General features: G+C 43.2%; 2 protein-coding genes across 3 annotated transcripts in view; one reads left to right on the top strand and one right to left on the bottom strand.

The window, feature by feature from the left end:
- The window catches only part of LOC106603651 (cation channel sperm-associated protein subunit gamma), a 31,171-nt gene extending 11,579 nt beyond the window's left edge, over positions 1 to 19,592 (bottom strand). The window contains exons 1-20 of the mRNA XM_014197569.2: positions 19,556 to 19,592; positions 17,894 to 18,153; positions 17,739 to 17,792; positions 17,500 to 17,647; positions 17,203 to 17,326; positions 16,621 to 16,693; positions 16,187 to 16,342; positions 11,199 to 11,370; positions 10,092 to 10,229; positions 9,778 to 9,843; positions 9,300 to 9,422; positions 9,116 to 9,163; positions 8,686 to 8,815; positions 2,604 to 2,718; positions 2,291 to 2,452; positions 1,364 to 1,482; positions 1,042 to 1,255; positions 591 to 653; positions 236 to 437; positions 1 to 41 (exon numbers count right to left, since the gene is read on the bottom strand). The exon at positions 1 to 41 is cut by the window's left edge and continues 72 nt beyond it. Of these exons, the coding sequence (XP_014053044.2) occupies positions 1 to 41; positions 236 to 437; positions 591 to 653; positions 1,042 to 1,255; positions 1,364 to 1,482; positions 2,291 to 2,452; positions 2,604 to 2,718; positions 8,686 to 8,815; positions 9,116 to 9,163; positions 9,300 to 9,422; positions 9,778 to 9,843; positions 10,092 to 10,229; positions 11,199 to 11,370; positions 16,187 to 16,342; positions 16,621 to 16,693; positions 17,203 to 17,326; positions 17,500 to 17,647; positions 17,739 to 17,792; positions 17,894 to 18,151 (2,406 nt within the window). The 5' untranslated portion in view covers positions 18,152 to 18,153; positions 19,556 to 19,592. The remainder of the gene's footprint in view (positions 42 to 235; positions 438 to 590; positions 654 to 1,041; positions 1,256 to 1,363; positions 1,483 to 2,290; positions 2,453 to 2,603; positions 2,719 to 8,685; positions 8,816 to 9,115; positions 9,164 to 9,299; positions 9,423 to 9,777; positions 9,844 to 10,091; positions 10,230 to 11,198; positions 11,371 to 16,186; positions 16,343 to 16,620; positions 16,694 to 17,202; positions 17,327 to 17,499; positions 17,648 to 17,738; positions 17,793 to 17,893; positions 18,154 to 19,555) is intronic.
- Positions 19,593 to 22,464: 2,872 nt separating this feature from the next.
- On the top strand, positions 22,465 to 25,534 carry i2bp1 (Interferon regulatory factor 2-binding protein 1). Of its 2 annotated transcripts, none has more exons than XM_014197565.2 (2): positions 22,465 to 24,500; positions 24,604 to 25,534. In XM_014197565.2, the coding sequence occupies exon 1, from the start codon at positions 22,692 to 22,694 to the stop codon at positions 24,480 to 24,482; it is 1,791 nt and encodes a 596-aa protein (XP_014053040.1). In that variant the 5' UTR covers positions 22,465 to 22,691; the 3' UTR covers positions 24,483 to 24,500; positions 24,604 to 25,534.
- The last annotated feature ends 933 nt before the right edge of the window (positions 25,535 to 26,467 follow it).

Below are 26,467 nucleotides of genomic sequence, written 5' to 3'. Positions count from 1 at the left end.
TACCTCAGCTGAGAGCCAGATGTAGTTGATGTCACAGAGCTCTTTAAGGTACGACAATCATTAGAGACACACAACAAATGACGTAAAACAACATCACAGGAACGCCAACAGAACGCTCTTAAACAGTTCATTAGTATGTTGAAATGATATTCACTGGTGTATAACTTGAGTACAAACAGCATTCACTTTCTTTTAAATATAGCCTAATGAACATGAGCCCATTCTCTGCTCCCACCTCGGGGTTTCTCCTCCACAGAGAGGTGTTTGGCTGAGCTGCAGGCGATGTAGATGGAGAAGGAGAAGGAGGAGACCCGGTCCAGGTACACCATGTCTGGGAAGGTGATCTCCGAACTCATGTAGGCCCGGGAGTAGCCCCCAATCTCCACGTTGAAGCCTGTGGACGACACGCCGTTGCTAGCCATGTAGAAGTAGTAGTCCTGGGGAGCCAAGAGGACACGATAGGACTTGGTATTAAGGGGTAAAAGGAAACTTTCATGTGGAGTGACAGACGGTGTATATATTTGTGTGTGTATCCATCTGTGCATGTGTGTTTTCTCTGCAGGGTCAAACTCTTAGAAGAAGAATCTGACCGCATATATAACTTTGTCCTTCCACCAGCGCCAGGTTGGGTTGTGGACGGGGTCGCCAATGTCCTGGAAAGAAGTAAAGTCAATCAAATCAGTATCGTTAAATCTTTCACAAAAGCAATGCCTCCTCTGGCAATCACAACAGCACTGAGGTGAGTGATTTCACCAGCCTGATGGGAGGCGGTAACTTTATACTGGAGCTAGAGGAAGGAGAATGAAGGAGTAGGACACAATCCCAAATCGGCCCCTCGATTCTACGCTCTATGCACTTGTGGAGATCTAAGGTAGATAATGGTCAAATGTTTTTTAACCCTTATTTTACCAGGTAAATTGACCGAGATGACATTCTCATTCGTAGGACCTGGGGAAATCCTCTCAGATCTCCACAAGTGCATAGGGGTCGACTTGGGATTGGGCGTGGTACGGAGCAGACAGACGGCTGATGTAGGCCTACCATGATGTAGTCTGAGTGCAGTTGGAGCAGGTGGTGCAGCAGGCCCTGGTAGGTGGCCAGGGAGGCAGTGGTCTGGAGGCCCAAGGAGGTGGGCACCAGGGGGGGCCGAGTCAGGTATTGCTGGATGCGGTTGTAGGGCTCTGGGTGGGGCAGGTCTGCCATGTGCTCCCGGAAGAAGGGGCAGGTGAGGGGAAAAGAGAAGGCACTGAACGACCTGGGGGGAGAGGGGAAAGGACGGGAGAAAGGGAAATGCTAATATGTATTCAGCTAAAAATGTACATTGAAGTATAGTCAGTAGAAAACCCAGATAAAGGCACAGTACTCCAAGTGGTGGACTTTGCGGGGGGTGGTCGAGAAGTGGCTATAGGAAAGTATCTCTGGCACAGGCAGCTCCCTCTTCACCACAGAACCCTTTCCCTTAGAGTCCACTGTGTAAACCACCTAACGAGAGGAAAGAGAGATGAGAGAGAGGGTTTACCGTCAACCTCCCACAGGTGGAAAGAAATAAAATTATACAACATCTACACTGAGAATACAAAACATTAGGAACACCTGCTCTTTCCATTGCAAAGACTGACCAGGTGAAAGGTATGATCCCCTATTGATGTCACCTGTTAAATCGGTGTAGATGAAGGGGAGAAGACAGGTTAAAAGAAGGAGTTTTCAGCCTCCAGACAATTGAGACGTGTGCCATTCAGAGGGTGAATTGACAAGACAAAAGATTGAAGTGCCTTTGAAAAAGGTATGGCAGTAGGTGCCAGGCGCACCGGTTTGAGTGTCAAAAACTGCAACGCTCTCAGGTTTTTCACACTCAGCAGTTTCCCGTGTGTTTCAAGAATGGTCCACCACCAAAAGGACATCCAGCAAACTTGACACAACTGTGAGAAGCATTGGAGTCAACATGGGCCAGCATCCCTGTGGAATGCTTGACACCTTGTAGAGTCCATTCCAGACACATTGAGGCTGTTCTGAGGGCAAAAGGGGATGCAACTCAATATTAGGAAGGTGTTCCTAATGTTCTGTACACGCAGTGTATATTCTCATGAAAACAAATAGGCCTAGTGCACACTCAGGTTGTACAAGTGATATAAAATAGGTTGTACATAACAACTGTGATCAAATCTTAAGACTGCCACAACTGTCTTTCTGATTCTGCCACAATACACTTGTTAATCTGGTTTATCATACACATCCCTATGAGACTGATACACAATCCACGTTTATAAATTGATAATAGTTATAGGGTTACCTCCTGCAACTGTTTGTCCCAGTCGTAAAAGACAGTGAGCAGGCTGTGGGTCATGGAGTAGGAGCTGTCGCCCTTCAGAGCCTGCAGGCTAGAGAAGGCCTGCCAGCCCAGGGAGGGGCGCACTCGCATCACCTGGTCCACGCCCTCCTGCCCCCACCACAGCTGAAACACACACACGTGCACACAAACAAACATGCTCACACACACTCATTTTATATTGTCACAAATGAGTGTTTCATATCACACACGTTTGTAACACAAATACACGTAATTTCACAATGAATGAGCAAAAAAGTACTTCACACGGATATACCTCTTCGGTCTCTGTGACAAAGGCGAACTCTCCGTGGTAGGACAGAGTGAAGTACTTGATCATCTGATCCAGAGGGAATCCATTAAAGAACAGGTAGCTCATCCCCTGGTCTTGACTGTTGGGAACCACAGACAAAAGATAGACAATGACTTTGTGCAAATATGACCTACCTTCATGCAAGCATCATGCATGTACAGTTGAAGTCGGAAGTTTACATACACCTTAGCCAAATACATTTAAATTCAGTTTTTCACAATTCCTGACATTTAATCCTAGTAAAAATTCCGTTTTAGGTCAGTTAGGATTACCACTTTATTTTAAGAATGTGAAATGTCAGAATAATAGTAGAGAGAATTATTTCTTTCAGCTTTAACTTCTTTCATCACATTTCCAGTGGGTCAGAAGTTTACATACACTCAATTAGTATTTGGTAGCATTGCCTTTAAATTGTTTTACTTGGGTCAAACGTTTCAGGTACCCTTCCACAAGCTTCCCACAATAAGTTGGGTGAATTTTGGCCCATTCCTCCTGACAGAGCTGGTGTAACTGAGTCAGGTTTGTAGGCATCCTTGCTCGCACACGTTTTTTTAGTTCTGCCCACAAAATATTTATAGGATTGAGGTCAGGGCTTTGTGATAGCCACTCCAATACCTTGACTTTGTTGTCCTTAAGCTATTTTGCCACAATGTTGGAAGTATGCTTGGGGTCATTGTCCATTTGGAAGACCCATTTGCAACCAAGCTTTAACCTCCTGACTGATGTCTTGAGATGTTGCTTCAATATATCCACATAATTTTCCATCCTCATGATGCCATCTATTTTGTGAAGTGCACCAGTCCCTCTGGCAGCAAAGCCCCCCCACAACATGATGCTTCCACCCCCGTGCTTCACGGTTGGGATGGTGCTCTTCAGCTTGCAAGCTTCCCCCTTTTCCCTCCAAACATAACGATGGTCATTATGGCCAAACATTTCTATTTTTGTTTCATCAGACCAGAGGACATTTCTCCAAAAAGTATGATCTTTTTCCCCATGTCCAGTTGCAAACCGTTGTCTGGCTTTTTTATGGCGGTTTTGGAGCAGTGGCTTATTCCTTGCTGAGCAGTCTTCCAGGTTATGTCGATATAGGACTCGTTTTACTGTGGTTCTGAGATTGATTTGCACTTTTCGCACCAAAGTACGTTCATCTCTAGGAGACAGAACGCTTCTCCTTCCTGAGCGATATGACGGCTGCGTGGTCCCATGGTGTTTATACTTGCGTACTATTGTTTGTACAGATGCATGTGGTACCTTCAGGCGTTTGGAAATTGCTCCCAAGGATGAACCAGACTTGTGGAAGTAAAAAAAATCTTGGCTGATTTCTTTTGATTTTCCCATGATGCCAAGCAAATACACACTGAGTTTGAAGGTAGGCCTTGAAATACATCCACAGGTACACCTCCAATTGACTAAAATTATGTCAATTAGCCTATCAGAAGCTTCTAAAGGCATGACATCATTTTCTGGAATATTCCAAGCTGTTTAAAGGCACAGTCAACTTAGTGTATGTAAACTTCTGACCCACTGGAATTGTGATACAGTGAATTATAAGTGAAATAATCTGTCTGTAAACAATTGTTGGAGAAATTACTTGTGTCACGCACAAAGTAGATGTCCTAACCGACTTGCCAAAACTATAGTTTGTTAACAACAAATTTGTGGAGTGGTTGAAAAACTAGTTTTAATGACTCCAACCTAAGTGTATATAAACTTCCGACTTCAACTGTACCTGCGTTTACACACACATGCACCAGGGTTTCCGTTAGCCAGTAGTAGCTGGCTTTTGGCAGATTAAAAAAATGATAAACCGAGAAATAAACTTGGCGTCATCTAATTGTCCGGGAGAAGAAAAAAATTGGCATTGCAAAATAATGCTTTTTAGCCTATTCATTTATGAAAATACCAGTTGATGTAAATATATTTGACCACTCATACTTATCGGTCTATGGGTTAGTTTGCATAATTTAGTGGAATTAAATGGCCAGATGTATTTTCATTAGTCGTTATGATTATTATTTATCACACGTGCACAGCATACAGATAAGAGAGCCTAGTTTAAGCTGAAAATCTGTTACAGCTTCTGTTGCAGCTGGAGTGAAACGCAATTTTTTTTAAGCCCAATCATTGCGAGAACAATTCTAAATGAAATCGCATGTTAAAAACAGTTTTGATAGCCACAGCTAAAAAGAGCTACTATTTTTATTTCTCAACTGTAATTGAAGCACACTTCCAATTTGCCATTCAAGTGCATATAACGGTAGGCAGGCTTCAGAGCGTCACTGTCACGACTTCCGCCGAAGTCGGCTCCTCTCCTTGTTCGTTCGGCGTCACCGGCCTTCTAGCAATCGCCGCTCCATTTTCATTGTTCCATTTGTTTTGTCTTGTTCCCTGCACACCTGGTTTCCATTCCCTAATTACACTGCTAAATACAGTGGGGGGAAAAAGTATTTGATCCCCTGCTGATTTTTTACGTTTTCCCACTGACAAAGAAATTATCAGTCTATAATTTTAATGGTAGGTTTATATGAACAGTGAGAGACAGAATAACAACAACAAAAAATCCAGTAAAACGCATGTCTAAAATGTTATAAATTGATTTGCATTTTAATGAGGGAAATAAGTATTTGACCCCTCTGCAAAACATGACTTAGTACTTGGTGGCAAAACCCTTGTTGGCAATCACAGAGGTAAGACGTTTCTTGTAGTTGGCCACCAAGTTTGCACACATCTCAGGAGGGATTTTGTCCCACTCCTCTTTGCAGATCTTCTCCAAGTCATTAAGGTTTCGAGGCTGACGTTTGGCAACTCAAACCTTCAGCTCCCTCCACAGATTTTCTATGGGATTAAGGTCTGGAGACTGGCTAGGCTACTCCAGGACCTTAATGTGTTTCTTCTTGAGCCACTCCTTTGTTGCCTTGGCCGTGTGTTTTGGGTCATTGTCATGCTGGAATACCCATCCACGACCCATTTTCAATGCCCTGGCTGAGGGAAGGAGGTTCTCACCCAAGATTTGACAGTACATGGCCCCGTCAAATGATGCGGTGAAGTTGTCCTGTCCCCTTAGCAGAAAAACACCCCCAAAGCATAATGTTTCCACCTCCATGTTTGACGGTGGGGATGGTGTTCTTGGGGTCATAGGCAGCATTCCTCCTCCTCCAAACACGGCGAGTTGAGTTGATGCCAAAGAGCTCCATTTTGGTCTCATCTGACCACAACACTTTCACCAGTTGTCCTCTGAATCATTCAGATGTTCATTGGCAAACTTCAGACGGGCATGTATATGTATTCTTGAGCAGGGGGACCTTGCGGGCGCTGCAGGATTTCAGTCCTTCACGGCGTAGTGTGTTACCAATTGTTTTCTTGGTGACTATGGTCCCAGCTGCCTTGAGATCATTGACAAGATCCCGTGTAGTTCTGGGCTGATTCCTCACCGTTCTCATGCTCATTGCAACTCCACGAGGTGAGATCTTGCATGGAGCCCCAGGCCGAGGGACATTGACAGTTCTTTTGTGTTTATTCCATTTGCGAATAATCGCACCAAATGTTGTCACCTTCTCACCAAGCTGCTTGGCGATGGTCTTGTAGCCCATTCCAGCCTTGTGTAGGTCTACAATCTTGTCCCTGACATCCTTGGAGAGCTCTTTGATCTTGGCCATGGTGGAGAGTTTGGAATCTGATTGATTGATTGCTTCTGTGGACAGGTGTCTTTTATATAGGTAACAAGCTGCGGTTAGGAGCACTCCCTTTAAGAGTGTGCTCCTAATCTCAGCTCGTTACCTGTATAAAAGACACCTGGGAGCCAGAAATCTTTATGATTGAGAGGTAGTCAAATACTTATTTCCCTCATTAAAATGCAAATCAATTTATAACATTTTTGACATGCGTTTTTCTCTATTTTTTTGTTGTTATTCTGTCTCTCACTGTTCAAATAAACGTACCATTAAAATGATAGACTGATCATTTCTTTGCCAATGGGCAAACGTACAAAATCAGCAGGGGATCAAACACTTTTTCCCCCCACTGTATTCCTCTGTTCCCCCTACATGTCTTTGTGTGGAATTGTTTTGTGTTACGTGTTTTATGTGACGCGCCAGGCTGGTTTTCCATGATCCGTGTTTATTTCACGAAGCATGTTTATTTCGTAAACTATAGCTTTTGTGACTGTTTTCGCGCTTTGCACTTTTGACATTTTGCTGGAGGTTTTGACGCAGTTGCATCCGTCTGCTGTTTGCTCCTGCCTAAATAAAGTGTGCGCCTGTTCACAACTCTCTGCTCTCCTGCACCTGACTTCGCTACCAGTACGCACACCCGTGACAGTCACACACCACTTTGCAATGAGCTGGAGGCAATATGCATTTTGAAAACATACAGTTAATTATTTGAAACCTGATCATTTTACTACATATTATGAGGCATGTTCACCTTGCTTCAAAGCAGCCTAGCCAAAACACAACCAAACATGGGAGGTCAATATTTCATAAAGACTTCTATATGCCATTGAAACAAGTAGCCCATTTCTCTCATGTTCTATTGGTTTTCAAATCAACTTTCTTTCATTATCCAGTAGACAAAGGCCCAATCCTGCGCATTGCTCTGCTTATAATGTGAAGAAATAATTGTTTATCAACATTTTAAGTGAAACATTCTGATCTGTTGCATCAGCCTCATGGCTTATTTTGATTTTCTTTGCCTAGGCCTACTGGTTATATGAATGTGGGATCTATCATCCCAGAGCCTGTTTGGAATAGGCTATTTCTTTCTCGTACAGAACGACAAGTTGACCAATAGAATAGGTCAACTTTTCTACTATGGGGGATAATAGATTGACATAGACTAGTGATTTTGCTGTTCATTAGGCCTAACGTTACTCGTCATTTTATTCTAAAATCGGAATTGTTAAGTACGCACGCAGTTGCATCATCGAGATGCATATTCTGTTAAGATTAATTAAGTTGACATTTTAGTCATTTAGCAGATGCTCTTATCTAGTTAGTGCATTCATCTAAAGACAGCTAGGTGGGACAAACACATCACAGGCATAGAAAGTAAATTCTTCCTCAAAGTAGAGTCAGAGCTAGAAGGGGGGCGGACGCTCAAGGTGAGGAGGAGGATTATTTAAGGTACTGCTAGAAGAGGTAGGGTTTCAGGGGTGTTCGGAAGATGGGAAGGGACTCTGCTGTCTTAGCATCAGGGGGAAGCTGGTTCCACCATTGGGGTACCAGGACAGAGAAGAGCTTGGACTGGGCTGAGCGGGAGCTGCCCTCCCCTAGGGGTGGGAGGGCCAAGAGACCTAAGGTGGCAGAACAGAGTTCTTGGGTTGGGGTGTAGGGTTTTAGCAGAGCCTGAAGGTAGGGATGGGGCAGTTCCTCTTGCTGTTCCGTAGGTAAGCACCATGGTCTTGTAGTGGATGCGAGCTTCGACTGGAAGCCAGTGGAGTGTGCGGAGGAGCGGGGTGACATGAGAACTTGGGAAGGTTGAAAACCAGGTGGGCTGCAGCACTCTGGATAAGTTGCAGGAGTTTGATGGCACAAGCGGGGAGCCCAACCAACAGCGAGTTGCAGTAGTGCAGACGGGAGAGGACAAGTGATTAGGACTTTCGCCGCTTCCTGTGTGAGGTACGGTCGTACTCTACGGATGTTGTAGAGCATGAACCTGCAGGACCGAGTTACTGCTTTGATGTTTGCAGAAAACGACAAGGTGTTGTCCAGGGTCACGCCAAGGTTCTTTGCACTCTGGGAGGGCGACACTGTGGAGTTGTCAACCGTGATGGAGAGGTGATTTCTGTCATTCTTAGAACCGTGGGTGTCCGGTAAATTAAAATAATGCTAGCCAAATGTCCGGCGCCACATTTTCCTAATGGAAACCCTTACACGAACGTTATGCACACACTTATGCTACTTTCTAGCCTTTATTTCAGAGGCTGTTTTAGTTGTGTGTGCTCACAGTCCTGTCGTTCAAATCTATAGCTATATGAACCCTAAATGTAAGCTAGCCTCTCTCTCTCTCTCTCTCTCTCTCTCTCACACACACACAGCTGAATACCCACGAGCAGAGCAGAGCGTTGCCCCAGATGTAGAGGGTGGCACTGATGGGGTTGAACACCATGCCCCTCAAGTGCAAAGTCACTGTGACATTCTCCTGAGTCTTGGTCACCACCGTGAACGAGTCTCCACTGCCTGCACAAACACACTCCGTTACTCACCCTAATGCAAAACAAGTCAATATTTCACATAATATAATATATAATATTAATGTGTTAATGGGGTCACGCTGTCGCTAAATAGTTTAGCTTCCTCGCTCAAGAGTTCACACTGGTACTCAATCTTGCATCCTCTGTCTTGCAAACACACGTGACCGTCCTCTGGGAACACCACCGAAAAGCTAGCGGATGGGGGTATTTCAACCTGAGGAGTGAGTTTAAACCAACTCAACTCAGTTACAAAATGCAAAACATATATAAGAGGGGCAGAAAATACCTTTTGGAATATACTTCGGCAAGGTGTCGCCGAGGTGGAAATTATTGTCTGCAAAGACCAGAAACAGTCTTATTACTACATGTCCTACTTCTCACACCATTCTGTTACATTGAAATTATAGTGTGCAGACCTTCAGGCTTCAAAGTTTCTGTAAATCATCTGAAATAACATGTTACTACTGTACCTAATATGAGGAGGTGGTAGGAGTGGGCCTGTTTATTGTCCGGTAGCAGTTCGAGGAGAACCAAGTCAATCAGGTGGTTGTGGGAAGAATCCTGGGCTGCCCATTTGACCTGGCAGGCTGTACCTGAGGATAATATACACATGAGGGGTGAAGCTAAACAGCTCAGACCTGGGTTCAAATGCTACTTGAATTCATTCAAATACTTTCAGCGTTTGCTTGAGCGCCAAATGGGCAGGTTTAGCACCTTTGTAACTATTCTATTGGTTAATTAAGCCAGGCAAGTTCAATCAAGCACAGATAAAGTATTTCAAATGATTTAAAATACAATTTTACCCAGGTCTGCAGACAGTGAAAAATAATATATCACAACACAATCATCAGTTAGCCTACATTAGACAGTTGTGTATAGTACTACAAAAAACCTTAATATAAAACATTCATGGTAATTCATGGAAAATATGTTGGCTGGTGAACTCACTGTTCATAAACTCGCAAGCAGTGCTGCCCTTGGAGTCTAGCAACTGAGTAAACGTCACATCCCCGTCTGTTGGGGAAATTGAACCGTGGAAAATAATAAGAGAAGTAAAGACTAAGAGAATTGTGTGATAAGAAAAAAACAGAGAAGGAAATCCCAAATAAGAGACAGTTAAGCACACAGCCTGAGTAAAAATAAATCATCATATCTGACAGCAGATGAAAGCCAGAGGTTTCGGGACTGACTGGCTGACTGATTCATTGTTTGACTAATTGACTGGCTGCCTGCTTGAATAACTAACTAACTGACTGACTGACCGTAGACCTGGGCCCTGTAGAGGGTGCCCTTCTGCCAGCCTCCTCCCAGGATGTAGAAGTACTCGGTATCGTGGTACGGGATGAACACAGGCACTATGCGGGACACGCACACTGTGCGCAGCACCTGCTGCCACGCCTCTGACACAGGGTAGAGAGAGGGGGATACGGAGTTTTAATGGAGCTATGTATAGTTTTGTTAGTGGATCTGATTGCTATGGCCACAAAGAGATTTTGTGTCCGAAATTTTGCCACAGTTTTTTTTCAATGTGAGTCATCCGTTGACAGTCTTTTTACGTATGCAGCTTGTCCAAAAATAGTTGAGTTGTTTAACTTGATGGACAGAAACATACAATTCATGAATGAATACCCAATTTAATCTGTGTTCATGCGTCTCTAGGTGCCGTAGTCTCAATTTGAGAATCAACTGTGCAATTTCTAGGACAAAGTCTAGGACAAAAAGGCTTCTCAACAGTTTTTACCCCAAGCCATAAGACTCCTGAACAGGTAATCAAATGGCTACCTGGACTATTTGCATTGTGTGCCCCCCCCAACCCCTCTTTTTACGCTGCTGCTACTCTCTGTTTATCATATATGCATAGTCACTTTAACTATAAATTCATGTACATACTACCTCAATTGGGCCGACCAACCAGTGCTCCCGCACATTGGCTAACCGGGCTATCTGCATTGTGTCCCGCCACCCAACACCCCCTCTTTTACGCTACTGCTACTCTCTGTTCATCATATATGCATAGTCACTTTAACCATATCTACATGTACATACTACCTCATCAGCCTGACTTACCGGTGTCTGCATGTAGCCTCTCTACTTTTATAGCCTCGCTACTGTATATAGCCTGTCTTTTTACTGTTGTTTTATTTCTTTACCTACCTATTGTTCACCTAATACCTTTTTTGCACTATTGGTTAGAGCCTGTAAGTAAGCATTTCACTGTAAGGTCTACACCTGTTATATTCGGCGCACGTGACAAATAAACTTTGATTTGATTTATTCTGTGGACACAGGGGACAGAGATTCCAGATTTCATGTTCCAGTGTGTAAGCAGGGTGAATGGGAGCCAGCGTTGTCTGATGGTGCGCTGGTACCTGAGGGCGGGGCTCTTAGAGGCAGCAGAGAGAAGTTGCCCACGAAGCGGTGCAGCAGCTGGTTCTGGCGGATGAACAGGGAGCTCTCTGTGGAGATTGCCTCCAAGATCATGGAGGAGAACTCCACCTGGGGGCAGTTCAGGGAGCCCGCCCAACAGCTCTCGATGCCCACCTAAGTGTAAACCATTTGGACACACATGCATACCAGGGTGGGGGTCAATTCCATGTAAATTCAGGTAGTAAACTGAAATTACAATGTTTTTTTTATGGAGAAGCATTCAGGAAAATTGGAATTGAAATGGACTAAAATGAAACGTTTGCTTGAGCCTGCTTGGTGTGACAGATGGGCAGGATTTGCACTTTAGGGACTATTCCATTAGTTCCATTGCACCATGCAAGCTCAATCAAGCACAACTAAAGCATTCAAATGATTTAAACTTTTTGTATAGTTTATTATTGGGAGTATATGAAACAAAAATATCAAATGTAAACGTTTCCTACGTTGTAGGAGTTGCATCTATTTTGCTCTGTTCTGGGACAACGTGGACCGGCCCAATTTCCAATGCAACAACTGTTTTCTTGCGGAGGACTACAATCCCTCAGCCTCAGGGTATTCTACTGATTGGCTTGGGTCCACCATGTCCCACTTCCCATTGGTCATCGAGGGATCTCCCAAACCTATCGAGTCGCAACAGTGGCCAAACCTCTACGGACAATAAATATACTTAATCGGCTATTATCGTTTTACATGAATTATCCCAATGCGAGGTATCCAGATTTTCCTGTATTCCTGACTAAGTTAACCATTGAACATTTCTCCTCTATTTTTATTCCCCTCGCTGTCTGAGGTCTGACAGCCCTGGGCAACTCCAGTCCTCGGGGGCCTGATTGGTGTCACACGTTTCCCTACTTTGCCCCCCCTAGCAAACACAGCTGATTAAACTAATTGCATTGTAAACTGAAGATCATGATTAGTTGATTATTGGAGTCAGGTGTGTTAGCTGGGACTGGGACAAAAGTGTGACACCAATCAGACCCCAGAGGACTGGAGTTGCCCAGGCTGGTGCCTTGCAGAAAAACATGCACCTTTTAAACAATAGAGTTAAGAACAAATCAAACCTTTGGTATTTATTTGATATTTCAGAGCTTATTCACAAGAGGAACCAAGCCTCGGCCAAAGCTAGGAAAACTGACCGTCTCTGATTGGCAATATTTCAGACAACTCAGAAACAGTTGTACTATCTTAATTAAGAAAGCTAATTCCAACTACTTGTTAAGCTCTATTTCTGACTCTGCTGCTGATTCTTATAAATTCGTGAAGAAAATGTATTTGCTGAAGTGTGCAAATTCCTCCCCTTCCCTGCCTAAGCAAGTTCTGTCAGACTCGGGCATCATTACAATAAATGTTTTTGATGATTTTAATCACAATTGTATATTTTAATTTGAGGATTATTTTATAGCCATGGGCCTGATTTCCCAAAAGCATCTTCAGGCTAAGTTCATCATTAGAACCTTCGTAGGAGCATCGTTAAATCTCAGAGCTGTTTCCCAAAACCATCGTTATTAACGTTGCACTTGAAAGCGCTCGTAATCTAACACCTGCCTCAGACTAGAACAGCTAAGTGCGTCATTAGATATTTTTTGCCCTCCTGTGTCACTTTATATACAGAAGATCTCCACTAAACATTGAATCACATGGCTTATCCACCTCTCTGTGACCGCTTATAACTTCAGAACAAAGTTGATTACAAAATACAAATACAAAGTTGCCAATGTCTTTGCAATTCATACAAACAAGCGACGTATAAAAAAAGATGCTTCAAATTAAAACAGATGACTGCATTCAAATATAAATAGCCTACAGTAGGCTATAGGCCTATGTTCAATCAATTGAGTTCTATTTTTCTACTTGTATGCTACTGTCTGTAATTTGTCTCAATATATTTCATAAAGTGTAGCCTAACACGTGCATAATGATTTTCCAAATCTTGATTTAGTGCATTATTATAGGGCAGTGGTTCCCAAACTTTTTATAGTCCCGTACCCCTTCAAACATTCAACCTCCAGCTGCACCAGAGTCAGCGCACTCTCAAATTTTGTTTTTTTGCCAACATTGTAAGCCTGCCACACACACTACAATACATTTATTAAACATAAGAATGAGTGTGAGTTTTTGTTTCAACCCGGCTCGTGGGAAGTGACAAAGAGCTCTTATAGGACCAGTGCACAAATAATAATAATCAATAATTTTGCTCTTTATTTAACCATCTTACATATAAAACCTCATTTGTTCATCGAAAATTGTGAATAACTCACCACAGGTTAATGAGAAGGGTGTGCTTGAAAGGATGCACATAACTCTGCATTGTTGGGTTGTATTAGAGTCTCAATCTTAAATCATTTCCCACACACAGTCTGTGCTTGTATTTTGTTTTCATGCTAGTGAGGGCCGAGAATCCACTCTCACATAGGTACGTGGTTGCAAAGGGCATCAGTGTCTTAACAGTACGATTTGCCAAGGCAGGATACTCTGAGCGCAGCCCAATCCAGAAATCTGTCAGTGGCTTCTGATTAAATTAAATTTTCACAGAACCGCTTGTTGCAATTTCGATGAGGCTCTCTTGTTCAGATATCGGTAAGTGGACTGGAGGCAGGGCATGAAAGGAATAAAGAATCCAGTTGTTAGTGTCATCCGTTTCAGGAAAGTACCTGTGTAATTGCGCACCCAACTCACTCAGGTGCTTTGCTATATCACATTTGACATTGTCCGTAAGCTTGAGTACATTTGCACACAAAAAAATCATACAATGATGGAAAGACCTGTGTGTTGTCCTTGTTAATGCAGACAGAAAGACCTCCAAATTCTTCAATTTTGTCCCGCACATTGAATATAGCTGCGGAGAGTCCCTGTAATCCTAGATTCAGATCATTCAGGTGAGAAAAAACATCACCCAGATAGGCCAGTCGTGTGAGAAACTCGTCATCATGCAAGCGGTCAGACAAGTGAAAATGATGGTCAGTAAAGAAAACTTTAAGCTCTTCTCTCAATTCAAAAAAACGTGTCAAAACTTTGCTCCTTGATAACCAGCGCACTTCTGTATGTTGTAAAAGCGTTACATGGTCGCTGCCCAATATCATTGCATAGTGCAGAAAATACATGAGAGTTCAGGGGCCTTGCTTTAACAAAGTTGGTAACCAGTTATAGGGTAAGCATTATAATAAGCCGCATCAATATTTGCAGCCATAGGTGATAATATCTTTCTAGGAGCTGATCCATCATCAGTACTGTAGAATAATTTGAATGTTAAGATTTTAATGGAGAAAGCTGAACCGAGAGCAGGGTTGTCTTTCTTTTGATCCTATCAGTATCAACATGCATCAATATGTATGTTACATCTTCAGCCGTTGTAGGAAAGATGCATAGTTAAAACACTCGTAAACCTAAGTTCCATCGCTATCGGGATACCGGGCCCTGGTCAGTCAGTTTGTTGTTCCCAGCCTCTAGCTGACTTGATTGAAAACTCCTCAACTACTAGTGAATCTGTGTTATCATTTCAACAAGTTACTACCTGTGATGTGCTAACTGCCTTGCTTAAGATTGATATTACATAACCTACTGGTGTTGATATGCTTGACCCGTTTTTACTGCAGGTTTCCAGCCCCTTGATTGCTGAATCATTAACCATTTTTTTATCTGACGATCATATCTGGTTTTATCCCGAGCTTTTGGAAGGCGACCCAGATATGATGGTGACCCATCAGAACAAAATAATTACCACCCTCTCTCTAAATTTTCTTGCCTAGCAAAAATATTAGAAACTCTGATCAACTCTCAGCTAAGATCATTCCTATCTACAAAATGTATTTTAAGAGTTCCTCAATCTGGCTTCAGGCAGCACTATCTCTGCTGCTTCATTGGTTATAAATGATCTAGTTAACTGTATGGACAAAAGGCAACATTGTGCTGCCCTTTTCATTGACCTGTAAAAGTCCTTTGACACTGTTGACCACTCATTTTTCATTAAAAAGGTTGTCCAAAATTGGTCTGGATGAGGCTGCATGTAATTGGTTTAAAAACTACCAGACTGACAGGACACAATGTGTATTTTCTGATGGTGTTATGTCAGGTTTCCTTGATATTACAAAAGGTGTCCCACAGGGGTTGATTTTAGGCGATGTACTTTTTACTATCTATATAAACAATATTGGTTTGTCTGTAAAAAATTGTAACTGTTACTTGTATGCGGACAATATTGTTGTGTATTCTATTGCCCTTTCTGTTAACCAGGCTCTATCTGAACTTCATTGTTTTACAGAAAACATTTGACCTTAAACTAGTTTTGAAAGCGGGTAAAACTAAAACTAAGTATATGTTGTTTTCTAGAACGGATAGAGATGACGCCAATGACTTAAGCATATGTACTTTGGATGGGGTCCACATTATCGTGTCCCAGCTTACAAATGTCTGGGCATCTGAAAAGACAAATTGTCTTTTAAAAAGCATATTGAGGAGTAAGTTAAGAAGCTTAGAATAAAAATTGGCTTCTTCTATAGAAATAGGTCATGCCTCTTGCTTAATAGTAGAAAGCAGATAATTCAGTCGACAAGAGTTGTGTAAATCAGCTTTTAGATTTTTTTTTTTCACCTTACTTGTGGAATAATCTACAAAGCTCTCCAAAATTGGATGATTTGGTGCCTCTATAGCAATTTAGGCAGCTGATTGAGGGATTTTTTGACGAAGAATGTGTTTGTCTTCCATGAATGTATTTTTGTATCTCTGTTTTGCATAATGTATTGTATTGACTTTTATTTTTGTAATTACAGGGCTAATCTGCAAAAGAGACCTTGGTCTCAGCATGACTCCCTGACAAAATAGATGTAACTTTTTTCAAATGCTATTTTAACCCAGGTCTGCTGGGTACACAGTACTACACACTCACACAAACAGTCAATGAGCCTGCATCTATTCACCATGTGTCTGGTTTTACCTCGATGGGGGAGGTGTGCTGGAACTCTGTGGCGGTCATCAGAACAGCCTTAAAGCCAGGAATACCAGGGAGGATGAGGACGGGAGAACTCTGCACCACCGCCCACAGAGGGCGAGAGGGACTGCCCAAAACCATCATGTCCTCCAGTGCTGGCATCTATAGACATACGAACAGAGAGAGATAGAAAGAGCAGAGCACTGTATATACATTTTAAATATCATAAATAATCTATACTTTAACAATTACTCGTGGATAATCAACTTCAATATATTTTTGTTTACATCTCTTTAAAAATCCTTCCTTCAGAAGACACCTAGTGCAAAATATTTTCGCACCATTTTCACACAAAACCACCCACACATCTACAGAATGTCTATTAGCTTAATTTTCTCTCCTTCCTCCTCTCCCTCTTTGTGGATCTGTCTGTCCCTCACCTCCGTACCAAAGGAGATCTCCGTCTCCCCTCTGTCAGTGGTGCGCACATAGCCATTAACATTCACTGCAAAGCTGCTCACACAAACACAGACACAGCATGCAGTTCAGCAGTCATGTAGAGAGAGGGTCATGATCTTGGTTCTGACCCTGAATGCTGATTGGCTGACAGCCATGGTATATCAGACCGTACACCACGGGTATGACAAAACATTTATTTTTACTACTCTAATAATGTTGGTAACCAGTTTATAAAAGCAATAAGGCACCTCGGGGGTTTGTGGTATATGGCCAAAATATACACGGCTAAGGGCTGTGTCCAGGCACTCCGCGATGCGTTGTGCATAAGAAAAGCCCTTAGCCGTGGTATATTGGCCATATACCATACTCCCTCGTGCCTTATTGCTTAATAGCCATACCCCCAAAAATATTTTCTAGATGAGAATTGAATAGTAAACTTTTAAGTGTGGCTGATTTGACATCCTGTAAAGTGAAGGAAGTACATGACCAACGCTAGGCAGGCACTGTGTGGTATAGGCCTATGCATGCGTGCACATTTAAATAAACAAACAGTTGTCACTGACCTTTTCTCAGGCACCAGTTGACCCAGGCCATTTGACACCACTTGAACCCTGTATACTACCGACCCATTAAGGATGGGCATGGGAGCATACCAACCCAGCTGGCACAGGTCACTGTCACAGGGCACTGCAGAGGGAAACACACACACTTGATGTTCCTGACCGGAGGCACAAATGAACATGAGTGAATTTCACTCTACAAACTGACCACACATGTAGCACATACAGCTGCAAGCTCATAAAAACTTGGCCTAGTTCAAATGAACATACAAGACAAAACTGACACACATGCGCACACACCACTGTCCAGCAGGGGGGCTGTGGTGAGGATGATCTGCAGTCTCTGCGATTTGAGGCGGATGGGGTGGACGGGTTCCTGGAAGGTCAGGACTACATTGGGGGTCAACCCTGTGAGAAGGGCCTCCTGAATGGCACGCTTAGAAGACTCCTGTTCGAACAAACATGTAGATTCTTCTTCTAGTCAATGTGTTTGCATTCAAAATAAGTCATATTAAAGGATGTAAGAGGTGTTATGTTACCTTTGAACCACACAGTAGGTCTATGCGTAGGTAGTAAGGGAAGCCAAGATAACTCTGCAGAACAGAAACGGTGCACAGTTAACCAGTGAAGAATCTTCCTCTAGTTACACAGTATAAATCTCAACCACTGTACTTCGACTGGGTTGGAAACTCACAGTGGTACTCTCCTGGATATTGACTGGCTGGTCAGTCAGAGTCTTTATAATGTCCTGAACCTTGGTGCTGAACTGCTGCACCTCTATGCCTCCTGACAGGGTGGTCAGAGGACTCTCAAAGTTACAGGTTGAAATGCGGTTGAGGGGGTCACCGATTTCACAAAGACTGACACCCCATTCACACACTCCTCTAGCTGCTCCTCCTAATCCACTTCCACACAGAATGCTCAGAATGAGGGAGACCTGGATGGTCCACATTTCTAAAATGGACAAAACCAAAAAACAATGTTGATATTTGGGTGAAATTAAATTCAACTTTGCTAGCAAGTTAACCGTTAGCTAACAAATAGTTGACTACAAAAATCTACCCAGGTGGTTAGTTATATAAGATAATAAAAGCATGAGAGTAAAAGTAGCTGGCTAGCTACTCACTGTAAACATAATTTTTTTCACCAATGTAACATTATTGTGTACTGTAACGTTAGCTAGATAACGTTAGCTAGCTATGCATTAGTTAGCTAGCTCGCATTGAGTAACGTTAGACATGAACGTCACCAAAACTTTTGACAAAAGTCAAATTCAATCAAAATACTTAGCTAATTCGCGAATTTGTTTCAACATCTGAGTATATAGTTTACACCTGTAGCTAGCTTAACAGTTATGAATAGAAAAAGAAAGAGCCTACTTTTCACTCAATTGGGGACAACGGACATTCCCTCATGCCATGGCCTCATCATGCAAACCAGATAAACACATTAAAACGACACTGTTGTGTATGGAAGGAAACCCATTCCAGCCACCAATTTATAAGATGTATTTAAAAAAAAATACTATCTCAATTTGAGATACGTATGTAAAAATGTTGAGATACTATTAAAAAAATCGAGATACTAACGACATTTTGAAAGAACAAACTGGATATGTTTCTTCATTTGTAGCATTATGTGGAGATTTATTTTGATCTATCATTGCAGAGAACAGCACAACAGGGCCACTGGCAAACATATGGTGAACTGGTATTTGCCGCAACACTTTAGATTAGGTTTAATAAACACAAAAGCGCTGAAAAGAGGGAACAAGTACAGTTATTTAGTCTGTTTTGCCTCATGACTTGTCAACTCATGCACAATTAATCTGTGCTTCAGTCTGATTAAGTGTAGCCTACTGATAACAACCACAACTGTAGGTAGCCTAGAGAAGCCTATGCAGTCCTTTCCCCTCTGGCCAGGGGAAACGAAGCGGTAACGCCATGTATTTATAGACCATAAGCTATGTATTTATCAACTATTTATATGTGTTAAGAGCAGGGGCGAAAATCGGATATCAACTGGGGGACAATTACATGAGATTTTCTCAAGAGCAATTCCTGAGGGGGACACCAAAAGTAGTGCTGTAACACATAGCCTACATTGTAATATGGTAAATGTATATTGAGGAACCAAAGAAATAAGGTGTTTGCCGTACTCCTAACTACCGGTACCCAAAACTACACAACTAATCACAACAGCAATACCATTGCCTTTAACAAATCTTAGTTCAGTCACCAGTTTAAGTTGAGAGTGGGGGTATCCATGGCATTTTACAATTATGTTCCTATTTTACAAGTAAAAAAAAATTGAGAACCTTTCATAATGTTGCCAAACAAAGACTCAACAAACTTACCTGAGACTCCCTGTCTCTGCCAGTCTGTCCCTGCATATCTGTCGCCAACTCTGCTGTCTGTGTGCCATCTGTTGCCTGCTCTGCCTAATGACATCATTGTGAAACATTTCCATTAGAATTTCATTTCTTTCTTATGAACATTTTATCAACTAGTCTTTGAGATATTAGGCTACTAGGGTTCTTACTTTGCGTTTTGGTGTACTGAAAAATACTCTGATGTCCGTCTTTTATTTTTCTGCCATTTTTCTACCTGGCTGGCTGGCTACACACACACACACAGTGTGTAGGTTATTTACAGTAGGAGATGGGCTTCTATCATCTTATCTTTTATCATTCTATTTGGGCTTCGATCTAAAAGGTAGCTAGCAAATGTGAAACAGATTAAAATGACAAGAGTTGACAGCTGTATGAGTTCACCATTTACACAACATATGCTGCAACCTTTTGTAATTTTAATAGTTTCTTTCATATTGGCTGGCTTCCAACAATAGCTGAATTTGCAAAGCTAGCGAGCACCAATTCAGTTTCAGTGGTGTTTGTTATAATCTTTGCTACCCGGGTTAATTCAATTAAATAAATAAATAAAAGACAATGGTAGAAGAGAGTGTAGTTCTGTTCAGTTTGGAATTCAGTTTATCGCTAACCTTATCACAGGGACTTTGAAGCACTAACTTACATCATCTGCATGCTGATCTCGGAAAAAATTGACGATAGCAAAGATTCCATCTTTGACGAGGCCACATAAATGGAATAGGTACTAGCTAGCTTAATAGTTAATATTTGCGCGCTAGCTCTGCATATTCAGCTAGTGTGTGTGCGCGATTGACTGGATTAACCTCACGTCAGTTACGTTCATTGAGTGCCTTTCAGACAGTGGCTACGACCCCTCTGTTACCTTGCCAGTGGATCAAACAATTGTGAGGAAAAGGGTGGGGGGGTCGCAATCTTTTGAAACTTAAAAACGCGCTATTGTCTATAATCAGCACAATTGCTTTCATTGCGTATTATTAATATTATTTAAATTACATAGTTATGTTTAAGTGATATATTGGGGGGGACAAATCATATTTTTCCCAGGATGGGGGGGTCGTGTTCCCCCCGTCCCCCCCGGGATTTCCGCCCCTGGTTAAGAGAACACGTGAATGTGATCAAATTTTGATTATATTCAAACTTTGGGTGATTAGGCTACCTAGACCTTATGAATCCAAAATTATTGTCTGGAATTAATCAACACAATAGCAGTTGTGTAAAGGAAGTACTTAAGTAAAAATACTTTGAAGTACTATTTAAGTAGTTTTTTGGGGGTATCTGTACTTTACTATTTACATTTTTGTCAACTTTTACTTTTACTCCACTACATTCCTAAAGAAAAGAATGTACTTTTTACTCCATACATTTCCCTGACACCCAAAAGTACTCATTACATTTTGAATGCTTAGCAGGACAGGAAAATGGTCCAATTCACGTACTTATCAAGAGAACATCCCTGCTCATCCTCTTCCTCTGATTTGGCTGACTCACTAAACACACTAAATTATGTCTGAGTGTTGGAGTGTGACCCTGACTATCCTTAAATTAAAATAATTAAAAAAGAAAATCTTGCAGTCTGGTTTACCTGATATAAGCAATTTGAAATGGTTTCTACTTTTACTTTTGATACTTAAGTATATTTTTTAAATTACATTTACTTTTGATACTTAAGTATTTTAAAAATCAAATACTTTTAGACTTTTACTCAAGTAGTATTTCACTGGGTGACTTTCACTTTTACTTGAGTCATTTTCTGTTAAGGTATCTTTACTTTTACTCAAGTATGACAATTGTTTACTTTTTCCAACACTGCACAGTGATGACATTCTGCGTGAGTAACTGTTTAATTATCGATGCAATTGCCTACATGTAACCGATGTGAAATGGCTAGTTAGTTAGCGGTGGTGCGCGCTAATAGCGTTTCAATCGGTGACGTCACTCGCTCTGAGACTTGAAGTAGGGTTTCCCCTTGCAAGGGCCGCGGTTTTTTTGGCGCGATGGGTAACGATGCTTCGTGGGTGTCAGTTGTTGATGTTGGGTCCCTGGTTCGAGCCCAGGTTGGGGCGAAGAGAGGGACGGAACCTACACTGTTACATACACAATGCAACCCTGCATAAAGCAAGCTCAGTTCTGCTGACTAATCGCAGTTGTCGTAAAAAAAAAATGTATGACCTGATTAGAACTGGTCCCATTATAGCCCATATAAAACTGTTTTAAATTACAGCTGATTTCTTACTTCGTCATACCCTAGCACTAGGGTCTGGAGTTTTTCCTGGTTAGCTTTGCCTACCAGATCAGGATAAACTTTGGGCCCCAGGGAAACACTCTTGTGGTGTCACCTTTGAAATCACCTCACAATGTTACAAATGAAGAATTATAAACTGGGTGTTTAAAGCCCTGAATGTTGATTGGCTGACAGCCATGGTGTATACCATGGGTATACAAAATATTTATTTTTACTGCTCTAATTACATTTGTAACCAGTTTATAATAGCAATAAGGCACCTCTGAGGTTTGTGGTATATGGCCAACACAGCTAAGAACTGCCCTTAGCTGTGGTATATTGGCTATATGCCATACCCCCGTGTGCCTTATTGCTTAAATATATATGGTCTGTGTGTATCTCAAAATGTTGAACTAGTATTGCAACATTTTTAAATGGTATCTCGGAAATTCTAGATATTATCGACTTCAGTAAATATAAACTAGTCCCATCATTTATCTTTTTTCCATTATGCGTAGAAGCATTGTGGACTGAAAATTGCATTACTCAAGTACCAAGTTAGTAGCTCATTTTTCATTGTTCAATGAGTTCAATGAGACGTCAACTACAACTCCCAGAATTCAACAGCAACGCAGTAGGTGTATCCGGTGTCTTAAACTCATTTTACTTCCTCCCAGACATAACGACACGGGCAGCCCGAGAAAGAAAACGTAGCTAACTTTTAAAAGCAGCAATCGACAAGAGCTTTTCGGACAGTTTCATATTTTACAACAAAATCGGGGCATGTTGTTCGACGTGACTGAATATTGAAAAATCCGCGAAAAGAAAAGACTGAAACGCGTTGGCCGCTCAAGAAAGTTTGTGCGAGGGCCTGTAAACAACATGTCGTCCGCCTCACAGGCATCCTCTAGGCGGCAATGGTGCTATCTCTGCGATCTGCCCAAGATGCCCTGGGCCATGCTCTGGGAATTCAGCGAAGCTGTTTGCCGGGGATGCGTGAACTACGACGGGGCAGACAGAATCGAGCATCTAATTGAGACGGCCAGGCAGTTGAAGAGCAGCCACGGTGTTTTGGACGGAAGGTCCCCAGGCCCTCAGCAAGGCAAACCCAGCTCAGGTGGGCCAATGGAAGGAGGGAGGCAGCACGCAGAGCGTTTAGACAGGGTTAGGGGAGAGTATGGAGTTTCCCCCCGCCTCCCCAATGGTCTGCACAGAGCTGAGGATGTGAGTATGTCAGAAGGGAGCAGGCAGAGCCCCAACACCAGACGGGCTATGGCTGGGGCCATACCTGCTCTACATGGGACCATACCTCATGCTTTGATAGCCCAGGGGTTAGTGGGGCCCCCTCACGGCTTGTTGGCCCCCGTTTTAGGCACCAGGGCTGGGGTCCAACAGATGGCAGGCTCCTCTGGCCCTATAATGGGTGATGTTAGTAGGCGTCAGGTAGTGTCAGCCATGTCGCTGGGAGCTGGCGCCTCTGCTCTGGTGGGTCTGGAAGCAGGCTGGAGGAATGGGGAGGTCATGGCTGAGCTAGCGGAGAGCGCCAGGAGCCGGGCAGAGGGCTGGCCCAACCGCCCCAAAGTGGTACGAGAAGTCCTGGTGACCCTCTGTGGCTGTGCCCCCTTCAGCGTGCGCTTCAGGAAAGACCACAACTTGGTGGGGCGCATCCTCGCTTTCGAAGCCGGGGCTGGGCCCGAGTTTGAGCTTAAGGTGTTTGTGGAGTACCCCAGCGGCTCTGGAATAGTGTTCTCTGGCATCACGGAGCTGGTCAGGCAGATGTTCCGTGACTCTAACAAAGACGCAGGCAAAGCAGTGAACTCTGGGCTGCGCTATGTGGAATACGAGAGGCGGCAGGGCGCTGGGGACTGGCGTGCACTCACTGAGCTCCTGAGTGATGGCGTGCGTTCATTTAAGGAGCCACCGATGCCTGAGGTTCTTCCACAGTTGTACGCAGATGGCGGCATGCCAATGGCGCCTGCCGTTCGCTCTGCACCTCCGAAGGGCGCTGCACGGCGACGCAAAGCATCCCCTGGCTCAGAAAACGGAGAGAGTGAAGGAAGGCCCATGGGGGATCACCCAGCCAGGGACCCCTGGCCTCGAGGTGCCTATCCAGGCATGGAGCCCCTGGGCTCAGGCATGCCCAACCCCCAGGACGGCCCACCCCGCTCCCACAGCCAGCCCTCACCCATCTCAGCGCTCATGGGAGTGGCCGACAGCCTGAGCTCCAACCAGATGTCCCGAGATGGCCCCGGCATGTCCTCGGCCCACTCCTCCGCATCTGGCCGCCCAACCAGTGGCAGTCCCTCCTCAGCCTCCGCCGCAGTCTCCCAGGCAGTTATGGGCCAAGGTGCCCAAGGGGGGCCAAGCACCACCAGCGTCGGGGAGTCTGGAAGCGGCACTCCAAGCGCCCTGCTCTGCTGCACCCTTTGCCGAGAGCGTCTGGAGGACACTCATTTTGTCCAGTGTCCATCTGTCCCGCACCACAAGTTCTGCTTCCCATGCACGCGCGGCTCCATCCGCAGCCAGGGCCCCGGAGGAGAGGTGTACTGCCCCAGCGGCGAGCGCTGCCCTCTGGCTGGATCCACCGTGCCCTGGGCCTTCATGCAGGGAGAGATCTCCACCATCCTTGCCGGAGACGGAGACGTGACGGTAAAGAAGGAGAACGACCCCTGACCCCGAAGTCCTATTGAGGTGAGAGGCTGATGACATCACTCTTTATATTTTTCCATAGATCTATTAGAGTAGTGATTCTGTTGCTAATAAAGATTGTAATTGTCCTCTTTCTCCACAGCAGGTCAAACAACACTTTAAAAGCACTTCTCTGATCTATCTCACCCGGAAGGTTCATCACATGTGCCTCACAACTGAATAACCACGCAAGCCAGGAGGCAACAGAACAACCTTCTAAACAAGTTAGGAGGGCACCAGAACCATCGCTCCAAGAGGGGGGCCACAAGTCTTTTCTGGGCTGGGCTGGGTTCATCTGCAGGGGTTAGTAGTAACAGTTTAAACGAGAAAATCTGGCACACATTATTCTTCATGTCCAACACAGCAGCAGAGGCTATTCAAGAGGCCTTGTTTTAAAAGCCCAGGATTGAAAGCACAGGTCTGCTCTTCAATATGACAATCTCTCAGCGTTTCAGATGTTTCTATATATTATATTTAAAAATATATATATTTAGTTGCATACTGTCATACAAGTGAATGATACTGATATTGAAAGTCCATGGGTGGCCAGAATCATGCAATTATTTGGACAGGAAAAATATAATTGTGAAAAAATAAATGGCAAAACCAGTAGGTCCTTAAAAAAGCCATGGTTTTAACATTTTATTAACACCTACAATGTCTCTCCTATGTACGCTCCTTTATTACATATATTGTATGTCAAAAATGTGAATTTACTTTCAACGACTATGTAATTTCTACTTTTGATACAATACACATTTATATGTATGAGTTTATAGTGGTAAGAAGACCAAAGACTGCTTTGTGCGCTGTAATTTTATTGTATCTATGTATGCTGTACTTGCTGATAACCTCTGGCATCAGTCACTCTGTTTCATCTACCACAGAAGTAAGCTGGTTGTTTGTCTATTGACTTTTCCTGAAATCCTCCCAAATATATGTACGGTTAGATAATTAGCAACACATGCTTCAATGGTTAGCCCACGTACTCAAATGTGATCGAATGGGGTCAACTCTAATAAATTACAGAATATTCATTGCTCTTGTTTTTTTTCTTGCTCCCTTTTTGGTGGTGCAATTGCAGTTCTACCAACTTGTGATAGAAATTATACGCTTTGTTTACATTTATTGCTGAAAATGGTTCTGTATTTACAGCGAATTCAGAAAGTATTCAGACCATTTGACTTTTTCCAAATGTTAAGTTACAGCCTTATTCTAAAATGGATGAAATAGTTCATTTCCTTCAATACCCCTTTATGACAAAGCAAAAACAGTTTTTTAGAAGTATTTATTTTTTACATAATTATTCAGTCCCCCAACTCAGTACTTTGTTGAAGCACCTTTGGCAGCGATTACAGCCTTGAGTCTTCTTGGGTATGACACTACAAGCTTAGCACACCTGTATTTGGGGAGCTTCTGCCATTCTTTGCAGATCCTCTCAAGCTCAGGTTGGATGGGGAGCATCGCTACACAGCTGTTTTCAGGTCTCCAGAGATGTTAGATCTGGTTCAAGTCTGGGCTCTGGCTGGGCCACTCAAGGACATTGAGACTTGTCCCAAAACCACTCCTGCGTTTTCTTGGCTGTGTGCTTAGGGTCGTTGTCCTGTTGGAAAGTAAACCGTCGACCCAGTCTGAGGTTCTGAGCTCTCTGGAGCAGGTTTTCATGAAGGATGTGGCTCAGTAGAAGAGATGTGGCTCAGTTGGTAGAGCATGGTGTTTGCAACGCCAGGGTTGTGGGTTCGATTCCCACGGGGGACCAGTACAGGGGGGAAAAAAATGTATGAAATGTATGCATTCACTACTGTAAGTCGCTCTTGATAAGAGCATCTGCTAAATTACTAAAATGAAATGAAAATGAAGGATCTTTCCCTCCAACCTCACTAGTCTCCCAGTACCTGCCCCTAAAAAAAACATCCCCACAGCATGCTGCCACCACCATGCTTCACCGTGGGGATGGTGCCAGGTTTCCT

Source organism: Salmo salar, chromosome ssa04 (assembly GCF_905237065.1).
Source record: "Salmo salar chromosome ssa04, Ssal_v3.1, whole genome shotgun sequence".
Classification (NCBI taxonomy): domain Eukaryota; kingdom Metazoa; phylum Chordata; class Actinopteri; order Salmoniformes; family Salmonidae; genus Salmo; species Salmo salar.
The sequence above is the reverse complement of the archived record's forward strand: the minus strand, read 5'-3'. Positions and strand labels throughout refer to the sequence as shown.

What these genes read in the sequence shown, in the direction of transcription:
- i2bp1 (XM_014197565.2), top strand. Translation starts at nt 22,692, where the DNA reads ATGTCGTCCGCCTCACAGGCATCCTCTAGGCGGCAATGGTGCTATCTC.